Raw genomic sequence first — 13967 nt, forward strand, 5'->3', positions numbered from 1 at the left:
CAGAACCGTGATTCTATTGGCTAATCAATAATATATTACTTGTTTTTACGCGTACAACGATCTGTATAGTCAATTTGTATGACCAAAACGTAATAAATACCGAAAACTCTACTAATATGTAAACTTGTGGTCACGCAATACGTTCAATTTCATGGTGACTTGCATACCCGAAGAACAAAAGGAAAAATACACGAACGAACATAAGAAAGGCAATGGAGAGAATCCCGTGGACCTTCAGAAAGGTGCACTCTTAACAAATTTGTTCAAATCCCAAATGCCATATATAAAACCACAATTGAATTCCATTTAACTTCTCATTATACCTGCATGCACCATACAGGTTGCGCCTACACCAGATGCAAATTTCAAAACACATTTCATACATGGCGCAATCCATTTTAGCAAAACTAGTTTATGTAAACCAACACGCTCAAGCTAATCTACAACGTGCACACCAGAGGATTGCTTTGAGGCTGCATTATGATCCTTTTCGGCTTCGACTACCAGAACCAGCTAGACCTCTCGCACTGATTGATTCAGTTGGACTAAACAAGTCCCTGTGACCTAAAGGAGTACTTCCTCGGGGTACAGGCGACGAAACTTGACGAGGCGACGAAATTTGACGAGGCGATGGAACTTGACGAGGAGATCCTGAACTTTGCTCGCTTGCTCTATGTGTCTCGGTCTCCAAATTCTTCACTTCTTCAGTGAGCATTGCTAACTGTTTCAGCAAAGGCCATCCATCCATAAATATAGTTAGCATGAGAAAGATACTCTGTTAGAATGTTACAAACTAGGAACTAAAAGAAAGGAAATTTGGGGCCTCCATCAGAATCACTTGTGCATGGCCAAGGACCAAAGTCATCAAATGTAATTTCATAAAGTCATTCAGTCTGAATGCTACATGAAGAATACAAGCCAGATGACGGAACGGGAAGATCTAGGATGTAGAAGAAGTATGTCCAGGTTGAAATTTTAAAATGGCTCAACCTCAACATTGAACTTTAAATCAATCTAATTCCATTAAAATTCCATCAAACTTGAAAATCTTTTGAGATCAACAAACCATCCTTACTATCTACAAATGGCATGGTTATATACCCGAATTTCATTCTCTCTTAACCGACACTGCAGTGCATTTATGGCAGGACTTAAACTGCATAAAATTTAAAAATTGGAAGAAAGTCAGTAAAACATTAAAAACCAAAACGCCAGGCATAAAGAACTAACAGAGAGGTGGGCAAATAACTCACCAATATTCAATTAATTTGCACATGGAAGCCTGGTACATTGAGGTGTGATGTATGTAAGTAAGTGGATGCACTTTCCCATCCCTAAGCAAAACCAAAACCAAAACCAATTAGAAAGAATCAACAATGAGTTGATCAACATGAAGTGATGACATATCAATGGATCACCTCATATTTTGTGAGATAGCTTGGTTATATGCTGCTCGCTCCTCTTCATACAGTACTCGTTGCAATTCCGTAAATGACAATAATGGTGAATCGAGTTTAATAAGAGACGAGGTCGGTAAAACATGGAGAGGAACTTCTTTCCTGACATACTCGGCACCACTAAGAGAAAAATGATAAAAAAAAAGTACATTTAGGATTAGAAATTCAAAATTGTGTTTTGTGAATCCAGAATGGAATTGGACGTTGTTTATTCATTCATTAATGGATAACTGTGGATGTTTTTATAATTTTACTCTACTCTTTTGTGTGGGATTGAAAATATAGACCTTAAAATCAAATAAATGTACAAGAAAATACAGTGATATAGACCTAAATGACTCATCCAGCAAACGCAAAATTTTTACTCAAACTAACATTTATGTTTTAACAAACAAGCCCACAGCTCCACATAAACAAGAAAGTTCTCGGTGCTTTATTGAATCACGCTCAATGCCTTCTTATAAAAACAACATAAATGCACCCAAGACTTGTATACCATATCTCAACTGCAATTTGATGCATGAAAACATCCAGGAATTTTACATGAGTGAGAGAAGAGAGATGTGTAAATTGAATATGCAGAAGACAACATTACATCAACCATAAATAACAGTGAGGGATCAAGGAAGGATCAGGAATAAAGGGGAAAAACATTATTCTGCCAGGGAACCAACAAAAAAAATAAAAATACTAGGCCATTTCTCAAGTGTCTTGCTTTTAGACAAAGGCAATGGATTTACGGCAAGAAGGCACAGATTTATGAACCAATGAAATATGGGCATTTTCTCATTTCTTTTCAAGGAAATATAGGCAGCCACAGAAATGCTGTTAACTCTGCTGCCAGACATAAATGCTAACTGTTTTGAATTTATTCTTTAATTAGCGAAGCTATTACTCGTGTTAAAACACTTATAACATGTACCAAGTCCACAATTTACACAATGAAAATAGAAATAGAAACTGTGTGGATAGAGTACAAAGTCATGCATACCTCATATCCAAATTCGAACGGTGCATTGCTTCTTGCATGCTCTCTGACATATCCATGTGATCTATATCGGCAATGATGATGTCTGAAGTGTTAGTGTGGTGGTTTCCTCCAATTCTTTCTTTTTCTAGATGATTTGCATCAGCATTAGCAAACAAAAGCCCCAGGTCTGAAGATCGTCCCCCACCCTAAGCAAATCACCCATAATTTATGCATAGCATAAAGCAAGCAGCATGAAAACAGTATCCTCTAGACAAGCAAATATGCAACAAGAAACTGTCACTACTAGAATTGAGCTCCTATTCAGTAAGACACATCCTGTGACTTCAGGCACTAACAAAGCAATCAGGGCAAGAAACTACTGAGTTACTTAGCACACAAACTCAGTACCAATGCTTTCTTTTTCTTTTTCCTTTTTCTTGTTTCTTCTTTTGTTTTCCCTTTTTGTCTTTTTTACAAACTGTCATTACCAGGGTGGTCATATAATCTGGTAGGCTATATGCCTGCTTCCATGACTCATATGATGAAATTTGAGATGATGACTGAGTATATTGGGAAAAAGTAGCTGGAACAAGCTAGATCCTTCCAAAGCTATATGATAGTTCGTACATGTATTCCAGATAATATTTCTTATGTACATGCTTCATGGAGACGACAATCTAAAGTAATTTTTGCCATTATCCTACTAGCCAACATGCACACAAGTCAAAACGAGTTTGAATGAAACACCACCTAAGGAAAATTATCAGCAATTCACTATTATGTATGGGTAATATGGGCGCACAACAAAGACCCTCTCTCAAAAAAACACTGGTTGCGTCATCATAAAGAGGCAGCCATTTTACCTAGCTTCTCTTTTGATAAATATTTATCCTACGAATACTCCAATTAACCTCAATATCTTTTTTTACGTACAACTATTATTAAAAAAAAAAATCATACTATGATTTTAAATAAGTGTCAAAGGTAGGTGAGCACATTGTGTATGTCCGTTCATATATTTGCTTAACCCGCTGAACATAGTTAATTACCAAGCCCACTCAGTCCATCAATTATAATTAAAATATATATTGACAATTGCATATTGATCAAAATGAAATTTTGCCATTTAAACATCACTGCTGTGGAAATATGAATTAATGGACGGATGGATGCACAGGCAATTAGGTATCTGCATAAAGGCTAAGTTTTGAACTTACATGGAAGGAAAGAAACTTATGAGTTTCATCATTCACAATACATCAAGATATCAAAACAATATATATGATCAATAGTCAAAAATTTACTCAGTAAAACAAGTAGCAAGACACAGATTTGTAATCAGCTATCATGAAAACTAACTGGTATTAGGGCTCTGCTGCCAGGATCAATTAACATTGTTTTAATTTCCTCTTTTTTTGCAATTTTATTAGAAATTTGGAATGGACATAGTACCTTTATAGTTCCAGAAGTTCTTGAATCAGCTGTGTCTTGTTCAGGACACTCTGCTCTAAAGGATCTTGCAGGTTCATTTTCAGAGGTACTTAAAGATGATTCAACTTCTATAACTGGACTTTTATTTACAGGAGATAAAGATATAGGTCTTGACATGTGATGCTGCTTCCCATCTGAGGACTGAAAAGCAATTACTTGGATTCGTCCGACCTGAAAATACCAAGTATGACTAAAGAACATAGTCACAAGAAAAATCATTTATATCTGCAGAAGAATCCCCACTACTTTGCAAATACCATGCATAATGCAAACCTTGTTTATATCTTCACTAAAACAGGAAAATATAAGCCCAATGAACCCAGAATCTAGAAGTTGATACATTGCCTGTGTCCGCACATCTGCAAAAAGTAGAACACAGCTGTAATACCAACTCGAGCAACTGATTATGATAGCATGTCTAACAAATAACAATATCATCTGGTCCAAATGTTAGAAAGAATAAAATACTTAAAGTATATCAATGGATTACTGTTGAGTAACAGCACGATACATACTGACACACATATATCGATCATACTTATGGGCCACAGATAAAACCATATTTTCACACACATCTTCAACTTTTCGATCTTTACCATCTAACAGTTGAAAATGTAAGCGGCAACAAAAAAATAATCCTTGATTGCTCTACTGGAAACATTAGCTTGCTACATAATGTACAAGGAGTGTCCTTTAACCTCTCTGGCTAACTGTAAAGTCTCCTCCTTTATTAACTCTTTTTTTGTTCCTTTTTTGTCTGGTCTTACAGTTATTTGGATACATGTTTGGGGACTCTGAGATGGAAAACAGAGAGAAAGTTGAAGGATGGGTTTCTAAGATTTGGCAGTCTTTAATTTGATAAGAAATGTAAAAAAGTAAAATTTAATGCAAAAGCATGATAAACGATCACAGCTTGAATTATTGGCTACTTTGGCTGCTAACTTCACATTCCATTTATTTGTGTTTTGTAATCCAGGTTAAAACAAGACAAAATTCCACAACCCCGAAATCGACCATAACTTTCCATCCAGTCAAAGCATTTTATAGGCCCTACATTTTCTCCCTCGGGCACAGTATGTGCAGACTCATACTTATAAATCCTGGAAACTTACAAACTAAATATACACCATATAAGAGGTGATTGATGATCCATGAATGTATCCAGGTTTCTACCAATTAACTTTTTATATTTTCCAAAGAAGAACTCCCAGATTCATGAGTATAACAATCCCAAGTAATCTGATAAGCTATATAACTAAACTCTACTTATGATAGCCCCACCTCATGAAATTGAAGAATGAATGTGATAATGACAGAAAGCAGGGGTAATTACATAACACTCACCAACATGGGAAGGAAGAACCGTAATATGAGGATGCGAATGGTACCACCCAATCACCCTAGTTGTTCTTCCTGTTGACGTTGTCATTCTGTGCTATAGAGTTAATTACACAGTATCATAAAAAAAATCCTCAAAAGTAAAGAAGCAAAACAGATGCGGAGCATGGAAATACCATGAGCCACTACAACTATGATAGCTATATAACTAAAGAATGTAAATGTTGAACCAACTGAACATATTCCCAAATTTCCAGCCCACCTAAAATTCAAACCCCCAGCTCATGAGGATGCATTCACAAATTTTTTTTTCCTTTTGAGTGGCATGATTTAGATTGCTGAACAAAAATAGCTTTGTTTTTTTATGAATTTATATCACAATTTTAAAGCCGAAGCAGTGTTGAAAACTATGTTAAAAACAAATCCTAATAAACTAAATAAGTACAGCACAACCTAACGATATAATTTTTTGTGACTGACGTCATACTGTGTAGTTTAAGCAAGCATGGGTTTACATGGCAAGGTATCCAAGTACTAGAAGTTCAGTTGGGAGAAAATTCACCAAACAATAACAATCAAAGCTTATTGTGAAAACCTATAGTGCTTCCCTTAAAGCAGAGCACTTTTAAAAATATCAACTGTAATGTTTACTATGGGGGATCATGAGAGAAATTAGAACCAGTTTTTCTCTAAATAGGGATGTTAAGAACCCATTTTTGCTTTTTTCCTTTTGTAATGAAAACATAAAAAGATTAATTTTCAAATATTTATAAAAAAATAAAGCATCAAGGATATTTCGGCCTGGGCTGATGCAGCAGCCAACTGCTCAGGATTAGTCTCCACACGGTCCTTCCTCCGATCAGATCGTGTTTGAGGTGATGCTCCCCAAATTAGTGCAGTCACACCTCCATTTACAGAGTTCTGAAATTCCCAACATCATTGGGGGAAGAAAATGTTAATACTACAAGAAAGCGATACAAAATTAAGGTATAAACAGAGAGCCAGACAAAGCGGATAAATCCAAATTATAATAAAATCATTGTATAAATCATAACCAAATTCAGTTGTCCATCATATATCTATCACCTTCAGCAAATGGCTTCACAAAAGAAAAAAAAATTATAAAAACTTCTCACTTTCAGAAGATTGCCAAACATGCAATTATTTCTCTTCCACATCTTAATGAGTAACAATTAATAAGGCCAAGCCCCTGGGAACTTCCACTTAAGCACCAAACCACCAAAACACTTGCCAAAAAAATATTAATAAAAAAAGAAGCACCAAAACACCAACAGAACAGGTGAAACAAGAAACTGTGCAAGCTTGTCTAGATTCCTTGTATGCACCTGGGTCTGACAAGAGTGAATGGAATTACAGTGCTTTTCGAGGAAAGGGATCTTAGAGTGCAAAAACAAAGACCCTGCAGCAACATATTGAAGGAACCATTGAGTCTCAACTCATTATCAATGAGATATTGGAAATTGGCAACCAGAAATGGTGCTGGATGTGAAATTTGTACTGGAACACTGAATCAACTAGCCTAATACAAAACAACACCAATTTTATGCATCACTGCAAGTCTTTAAATCCCAAGAGCAGGCAAGAACATCATGCACAGGTATAAAAGATGAGTTAGCATGTTGATTTGCTAGAAAAACAAGGCTGATGCTTCCTTTTATTTCTGTGTAAATGTTCTATTTCTGTATGAGTGTTCTAACGTTTGTCATATGCCCTGAATAAGCCTTCCCAAATAGAGCCCATGGAGCAATTTTATAATGTAGCTAAAATTTCAAATTTCATCTGGACTTAGCAAAGTTCCTAGCTGAATAGAAATTAAAAGAATAACCAAATGAATGATAGTTATTAGCGAAGAAAATATAACAACGCTGACAAAGCACAGTATTCTAAAATCAAGTTCAAGTAAGCATATCAAACAATTTGCATTTGAACACATGTACTCAGTGGTTTTTAATAATTATGAAACCCAGAGTAAACTTATTAAAGTACCAATCGAATTAGAGGAAACCCCGAGAACTAGTCTAGTTAGCAAGGAACATTAATTTGCCAAATTCGAAATCTAAACTGACCCAAAATTCAAAGAAAAAACAACTAAGCTCGTTAAACCTAACCTTTCTAAACCATTTCAGAAAACAACCCCAAATACCCAAACTATTCCAGCTCTACATTTACTCCAAGCATCAAACCGATCAAGCAATTTCAACAGCCGTACAGTAAGAAAACCTAATACATGCATAACATAAGTAGAAGCCAAAGAATTTGAAGATGGAAATGGCAGAGAGTGTACCTCAATATCACCAAGAAGGAGGCCCATGATCTCCTCGGTCTCGGTGGACAATGCATGAGTGAGACATGTCAACCAAACGTCCTCGGACATTTTCACACCCGTTAAAGACATTCTTCTCGCTCTCTTTCTCTCTCTACAAATTGTGGCTTTCTCTCCCTACTCTCTGGCTCTGCAACAAGAGGAGGAAGAAGAAGAAGAAGAAGAAGAAGAAGAGAAAAATGAGAGAAATTGATTCCCAACTTTTTTCGAGGTTGCAAACACAGTGCCTCGTTGTACCCTGGGTTGTGTTGTTAGAAGATCTCTGGCTCTTTTTGGGGCAGTGATTTGGTACGCTAAGTTCTAGATTGTAATTATGGTACTCATCTCAATCGGGTTGAATAGCTTTTGATTTTGATATGCTGATGTCATTTTAATCTGACTTTCGTTTTTAATTTCTTGGTGAGGTAGGTGGTGGTGGTGGGCATGGCTCAAAAATATTTTCTTTCACATCTATCGCATATTTTAGCCCACACTTGGTGCATTTTGATGACTTACGCATTGGGACTTACTTCCACAGTTATGATAGAGCATCAATTCGAATCTGAATTTAGATTATAGAAGAAAATCACTAGACCGAAAACTAGTTAATCACTTTTTATTAGAGTTTACATGTCATATGGGAATTTAAATTTTTATTAATCTAAAGTCCACTTTAAGTCTAGTGCAAGAAAAAAACTTAACATAATAGTAATACTTTGTTATCTTCGTTTCTCTGGGTGATTTTTGAGTTATTCTGTTTATATGAGAAGAAGAAATGTAAAAGATATATTTTAAGTTTTTTTTATATAAAATTACCCATATACTCTTTACAAGTCATTTATTAATTGACTTCAACAAATTTCACACGTGAACACGTGGACACACATAACTTCAATGAGTCATTAATATATCAACTTGTTCGTGTTTTTTATTTATCAAACATCGATATTCATTAAAATAAAATAAAATCAGCAGACCGAGGGGTTTACCTCAGTGGTGAGGTCCCTCCCCCTTCCCCACCTTGGTCACCTCTTCGAATCTCAGGATAAGTGCCCCCTCTCCAATGCAATGTATCTATTGCTAATTCTCAAAAAAAAAAAAAATCAACCATACATCAAAGACGCGTGCAATACACAAATCTATACTTGACTAAAAACAACAACCCGAAAGAATAGCAAAAGATCAAGAGAGATGAAGAAAGAGGGAAAAATAAGACGAAGATAGAGGGGGGTGGGGTTTTTTTTTTTAAAAAAAAAAAAGTGGCTAGTCATGAGAAGAAAATGAAGCTAGACATGTCCTTCTAATGTACAAAGTTTGAAGTAAAAATGGGTTTTAATTTAAAGAAACAATTATTCAAAGTTAAATTAACTAAATTTTGGCTAGCATTACTGGAGATGCTTCTTTACATAAATCTTATGTTGACACATCAGATTTACAAAATATAATAATAACAAAAGTTCTATTTGCACTCCTCTTGCATAGTGCAAAATTAGATTTAGTTGTATCACAATTATTGATCATATTTTTTTTCGAAAAATCGTACATAAGATTTTTTTGTGCGAGATGTATTAGCTATCAGTATATGGTATTTATGGCACGACTCTTTTACCGTTAAATAGTAAAAATAGAGATTAGAGAAAATTTAAAGAGACAAAAATAAGGATATGAGAACCACACTCTTTTTTCTTTTCTTAACATTAATCCATTTTCACAACACTCTTAACAAAGAAGGAATATGGATGTCTTCTTTTATTTACCAAAAACCAAAACACAAAGGGAAAAAAATACAATATGTTGCATCTGAAAGAAAACAAAACATAGCCATTTCCACAGCGGAGGGCTAATTGCCATGACACCACGTCATCGAAACTTTAGATGCGAGTGAAGGCAAAGCCTAGCATTATTGAAGAAAGCACTTTAAATCCTTGGGTTGTTTGGGTTAATGCTTGGTTTGCTTGGGTTGCTTGGGTTCATGTTTGCATTGCTTGGGTTACTGTTTGGGTCGTTTGGGTTGTTCATTCCCAAAGTGCTCTTAACCGCTTCAGCTGCTCCTTGAGCCATGTTTTTCACTTGCTCACTTGTCTGCAATCAAACACACTTGTAACATGCATATATATACAAGAATATAGTTATATTAATCACATTCCCAATTTGTCATTTTGTATTTATTATGTTAATGTTTTTGACAAGAATGATATTTTAAATTATTTTAATGTATAGAGAATGAGTCGAACTCGAGTGCAAAAAGACACACACACTACCTTGACTAATTGACCTAACTCACATTTACATTAGGTGAATGTTTTAATATAATAAAAAGTGAATTTGGAGTACTGAAAGATAATCATAGAGTGAGGTTGATTTGGACTAGCTTTTTTTTTATCACTAATTAGAGTAATGAGATGATACTAATTGAATTGGCTTATATGTTTGATTAAATTCTGAGTAACTTCTTATACTACATATATTTAAGAACAAATATCATTGAAATAATAAGGAAAGGGGAGGAAGTGATTGCCTGTTGAAGGAGATGGGTGGCTTGGTCCTTGATGTCTTGGGCAGTGTGAGATGCATTTGATGCCTTGTCCTGGGTAGATTGAGATACATTTGATGCCTTGTCTGGGCAGACTGAGATACATTTGATGCCTTGTCCTGAGCAGATTGAGATGCATTTGATGCCTTGTTCTGGACAGACTGAGATGCATTTGATGCCTTGTTCTGGACAGACTGAGATGCATTTGATGCCTTATTCTGGACAGATTGAGACATATCTGATGCCTGGTTTAGAAACTCATCTTTCTTTACCTACACAAATTAATTAGATCAGGAAAATATTAATTTAAAAAAAACATGGATTAACTTGATGGGATGAAAAATTGATTACAAAACACCAACCCTAATTTCATATTATACAAAATTAATCACAGTTATAACTTGCCTGAGCTTGACCAGTCAACTCGCCTGCCTTGTGACTCAAATCCTGATTTTGGTGGCTTGCCATTTTTGTGCTTGATTTTGTTTCTTCAATCAAATTGACTCAAATTTCAAAGTAAGAATGCACAATGCAAAGCTCTTCCATTTGAAGAGTATATATAGATTCTCAAAGTCTCCTATTCTTGCCACTTCAAAGTTTCCTACCCCATTTTTTTGCGTTTAATCAGTAGCATGGATGGCATGTATTGATAGGGGACTGTTTCAAACAGGTTTGCTTAGTCAAGAAAGAGAGTCCCTTGGCATAGGCTCCGGGAGGATTAATTAAGCTTAATTACCATAAGAAATTAATGGCTTATTTTCTTGTTGGCCTTGTGCAAATTATACTAGTTGTTTGAGTATTTTTCTGATTATTGTAGTATTTTTCTTTCAAATGATAACTGCTCTCATATGTGTAACATATTAAACAACATATAAGGAAACACTCATGTGAAGTAGTGGAAGGAAAAGACTCTAATATTTTTATTAAAAGAAAATACTTTATTGAATTGAAATTAAACATTTTAACCCAATTATAACATATTAAGAAAATTATCCCAACGAGGTCTAGTCCAGTGGAAAAAAGGGTCTTGACTTGCAGACTAGAGGTCTCAGGTTCAAACCCCATGACATCTTGGTTATGTGTGTATGAGAAACCCTCCCTCTCCTGTAATTTAGACTATTGTTTGTACTAAAAAAAATATATATATATATATATTAACTGGTGATCTCGAAATTATTTAACCCAAATTACAGGTTTCCTGCTATTTTTGTTTTTGGCTAACATTATTCTCTGAACAGACCTCTATTAGAGAGATAATCATCAATGTGGTCAATAAATAGAGTACAAATAGCACCACCCTTGTCGATATTATTTAACAAGCAAATTGAACCTAGTTCCTAAATAATCTCATATGGATCACTAATTTTTTTTTTTTTTTATACAAGCGATATTGAGAGAATAATGAATTGAACTTAAAATCTAAGATGTAAGAGTAAATATGTTCTTAACCAGTTGAGTTACAAACCCCTTACCTACCCCTAAAAATTTTATGGCAATGTTTTTTTTTTTCCCTGAAATTTTTTATACAAATTTATAAATAAACTCAATCCTAGACATGTATTTATAAAAAAACCCGAGCACTATTTAAACATAGAAACACACTCAAAATCAACTCCAAAGTCAACTTTTTAGGTGTGTTTATAAATGAGTTTTGAGTGTGTGTAATGATGGGTTTTGGTGTGTTTATATGTTTAAATAGTGCTTGGATTTTTTTATAATTTCAACCCCTATTTTGAGTGTTTTAGTGAAACTCCCAAATTTTTATTGCAATGTGATGTAAACGGTTTATTTACAAGTTTTCTAAAAATAGAGCACAGTAATAAACAATCGTGTAAACCCTCCACATCCAACACTTGCATGTCAGAGTTTCAGAAAGCAAAGCACGTGTCATACGACGTGTCAACAAAGTGGACACATGTTGACCAGCCAGCCCACATGAGAATGCTATATATACCATGCATACTGCCACCGTTCCTTCTCATCAGCATATATCTCAAAGTTGGAAGACGCACACAATTTTGATAAACTCTAAATACATCGCTCTTATTCACTTTTTTAGAAGGCAAAAATGGCATCCCAGAAGCAGAGCTACGGAGCTGGTGAAGCCAAGGGCCAAGCTGAGGTATTTACCTAGTTTTCTGTTATTGTTTGTACTTTGATATTGTGTGTTATGTTATTAGATTGTTAGTTTTCTATTATTGTTTGTATTTTGTTACCGTGTGTTATGTTATTAGACTGTTAATAGGACTTTGTTTTTAAGTGAAATTTTATGTTCACTTGTGTTGTTCAAATTGAATTTCTGAAACATCAAGTGTGAAAATACAAAGAGTATTTTTGTGAATGTATAGTAGTGACTGTCATGTATGTTATATTATCAGACGGTTAATTTGACTGTTTTGAGTGAAATTCTGCGTTCACTATGTGGTTGATAATGATTTTTTGAAACATCAAATACATACAAAGGGAATATTTTTGTGTATACTTAGAAGCAGTAGTGATGACCCAACGGTCTTTTTCTCAATGGGAAAAAGTCCTTGACTTATAGATAAATGATCTCATCTTCTAACCTCTCATGGTACGACATCTTGGTAGTGCGTGAGAAATATATTTCCCATTTGTAGTTTAGACTACCGCTTTTATTATTTATAAAAATAAAACAATAAAAAGTAGTGATGCAATATTCATTGAGATTTTATGGTTTTACCCTTGGTCTCTCAGGAAAAGGCTGGCCAGATGATGGGCTCAATAGGGGAGAGGGCCCAAGAAGGAAGGGACAAGGCCCAAGACACAACCCAAGCAACAAGGGACAAGACATCCGAGACAGGCCAAGCAGCCAAGGACAAAACCCAGGGAGCTACCTACCAAGTCAAAGACAAGGCAGCAGAGAAGGCAGAGGCTGCAAAACAGAGGGCAGAAGAAGCAGCCCGGAAGGCCAGAGAGACAGCCGAGCATGGCAAAGAGAAAACCAGTGGGGTACTGCAGCAGACTGGAGAACAGATGAAGCACATGGCTCAGGGTGCTGCTGATGCTGTGAAAAGCACTTTTGGGCTGGCCAAGAATGATGAGGAGAAAGTTGAAACTGGGATTTCTGATAAGAAGGCTGGCACTGGCACTGGCACTGGCACTGGAACTTGAACTGACGGGCTATAAATATTAGTAATTTATAGGATTTTATAAGTTAGTGGCAAAGAAAAATTGTTTGTTTGGTTAAATTTCAGGTGGTGTTGGTTTGATATATGTTGTGTTGTTTTTATGTTGGGCATGTTTCAGAAGTCCTGTGCTTCCCTCTCGCTGAGTTGGGATTAATGTTGTATGGTTTTCCAGTTATTTATATGAATAACAAGTTTATAACGAAGTCTGGGGTTTTAACTCAGTGGGATTTTGCAGTTCCATTCCTCATGGCACCGCTGTGTGAAAGTATTTACCGCTTCCCTTCCTAACCATGGCAAAAAGAAAAGAAAAAAAAGTTATAACGATCAAGTATTTGAGCGCTGTAGTTTTACTGCAATAAACAATCATGTAAACCATGCACCTTTGGGTGAAGAGGGCATGTGGTTGTGGTTAAACAAATAGAAACTTGTCACATGCATGCCATCTTGTTAAATAGAAACTTGTCACATGCATCCCCTTAACTCCAACTAATTCGGAATCGTTTCCGTTGTAGCAAGAATAGTAGGATCACAATTGGCATTTTCATCAGTTGGAACTTGGAAATCATTTCCTCAAGGTGGCAGAGCAATCTTCCATAATTGAATCTCTAGGAATTGGTCTCTAGAAATCTATATGATGAGATGTTTGAGATTTGTTTAAAGATCCGTTGTGAATAGTTTGATATATGATGAGATGATCTGTGTA

The 13967-nt window shown here is 35.4% G+C and overlaps 3 protein-coding genes across 5 annotated transcripts; 1 reads left to right on the plus strand and 2 right to left on the minus strand.

The window, feature by feature from the left end:
- Window positions 1–258: 258 nt before the first annotated feature.
- BRCC36A (Mov34/MPN/PAD-1 family protein) lies at window positions 259–7874 on the minus strand. 3 transcript variants are annotated; one of them, XM_089050935.1, is made up of 11 exons: window positions 7562–7855; window positions 6603–6676; window positions 6051–6177; window positions 5263–5349; window positions 4192–4277; window positions 3880–4089; window positions 2449–2633; window positions 1419–1577; window positions 1254–1334; window positions 1102–1156; window positions 259–721 (listed from the first exon to the last, which is right to left on the minus strand). In XM_089050935.1, exons 4-11 carry the CDS (start codon window positions 5345–5347, stop codon window positions 479–481), a joined length of 1104 nt encoding a protein of 367 aa, XP_088907061.1. In that variant the 5' UTR covers window positions 5348–5349; window positions 6051–6177; window positions 6603–6676; window positions 7562–7855; the 3' UTR covers window positions 259–478. The 3 variants fall into 3 exon arrangements, with proteins under 3 accessions (XP_088907061.1, XP_088907059.1, XP_088907060.1); XM_089050933.1 differs by lacking the exon at window positions 6603–6676 and having other exon boundaries at window positions 7562–7862; XM_089050934.1 differs by lacking the exon at window positions 6603–6676 and having other exon boundaries at window positions 579–721; window positions 1076–1156; window positions 7562–7874.
- Window positions 7875–9242: 1368 nt separating this feature from the next.
- LOC103328041 (uncharacterized) lies at window positions 9243–10644 on the minus strand. The gene is made up of 4 exons (XM_089050725.1): window positions 10518–10644; window positions 10259–10384; window positions 10098–10160; window positions 9243–9661 (listed from the first exon to the last, which is right to left on the minus strand). Exons 1-4 carry the CDS (start codon window positions 10578–10580, stop codon window positions 9497–9499), a joined length of 417 nt encoding a protein of 138 aa, XP_088906851.1. The 5' UTR covers window positions 10581–10644; the 3' UTR covers window positions 9243–9496.
- A 1458-nt stretch (window positions 10645–12102) lies between these two features.
- Window positions 12103–13485, plus strand: LOC103328040 (uncharacterized). Its single transcript, XM_008230427.3, has 2 exons — window positions 12103–12234; window positions 12831–13485. Exons 1-2 carry the CDS (start codon window positions 12181–12183, stop codon window positions 13245–13247), a joined length of 471 nt encoding a protein of 156 aa, XP_008228649.2. The 5' UTR covers window positions 12103–12180; the 3' UTR covers window positions 13248–13485.
- The last annotated feature ends 482 nt before the right edge of the window (window positions 13486–13967 follow it).

This window comes from Prunus mume, linkage group LG4 (assembly GCF_029339155.1).
Source record: "Prunus mume cultivar Tortuosa linkage group LG4, ASM2933915v1, whole genome shotgun sequence".
NCBI lineage: Eukaryota > Viridiplantae > Streptophyta > Magnoliopsida > Rosales > Rosaceae > Prunus > Prunus mume.

Excerpts from the sequence above, each read along its gene's own strand:
- BRCC36A (XM_089050933.1), bottom strand. The coding sequence starts at position 7,672 with ATGTCTTTAACGGGTGTGAAAATGTCCGAGGACGTTTGGTTGACATGT. Across the intron at positions 4,278-5,262 it reads GGTTCTTCCTTCCCATGTTG|ATGTGCGGACACAGGCAATG; the intron begins GTGAGTGTTATG and ends TACTTTTTGCAG. Across the intron at positions 4,090-4,191 it reads TTAGTGAAGATATAAACAAG|GTCGGACGAATCCAAGTAAT; the intron begins GTTTGCATTATG and ends TGGTATTTTCAG.
- LOC103328041 (XM_089050725.1), bottom strand. The coding sequence starts at position 10,580 with ATGGCAAGCCACCAAAATCAGGATTTGAGTCACAAGGCAGGCGAGTTG. Across the intron at positions 10,385-10,517 it reads AGTTGACTGGTCAAGCTCAG|GTAAAGAAAGATGAGTTTCT; the intron begins GCAAGTTATAAC and ends TAATTTGTGTAG. Across the intron at positions 9,662-10,097 it reads CCACCCATCTCCTTCAACAG|ACAAGTGAGCAAGTGAAAAA; the intron begins GCAATCACTTCC and ends GTTTGATTGCAG.
- LOC103328040 (XM_008230427.3), top strand. The coding sequence starts at position 12,181 with ATGGCATCCCAGAAGCAGAGCTACGGAGCTGGTGAAGCCAAGGGCCAA. Across the intron at positions 12,235-12,830 it reads AAGCCAAGGGCCAAGCTGAG|GAAAAGGCTGGCCAGATGAT; the intron begins GTATTTACCTAG and ends TTGGTCTCTCAG.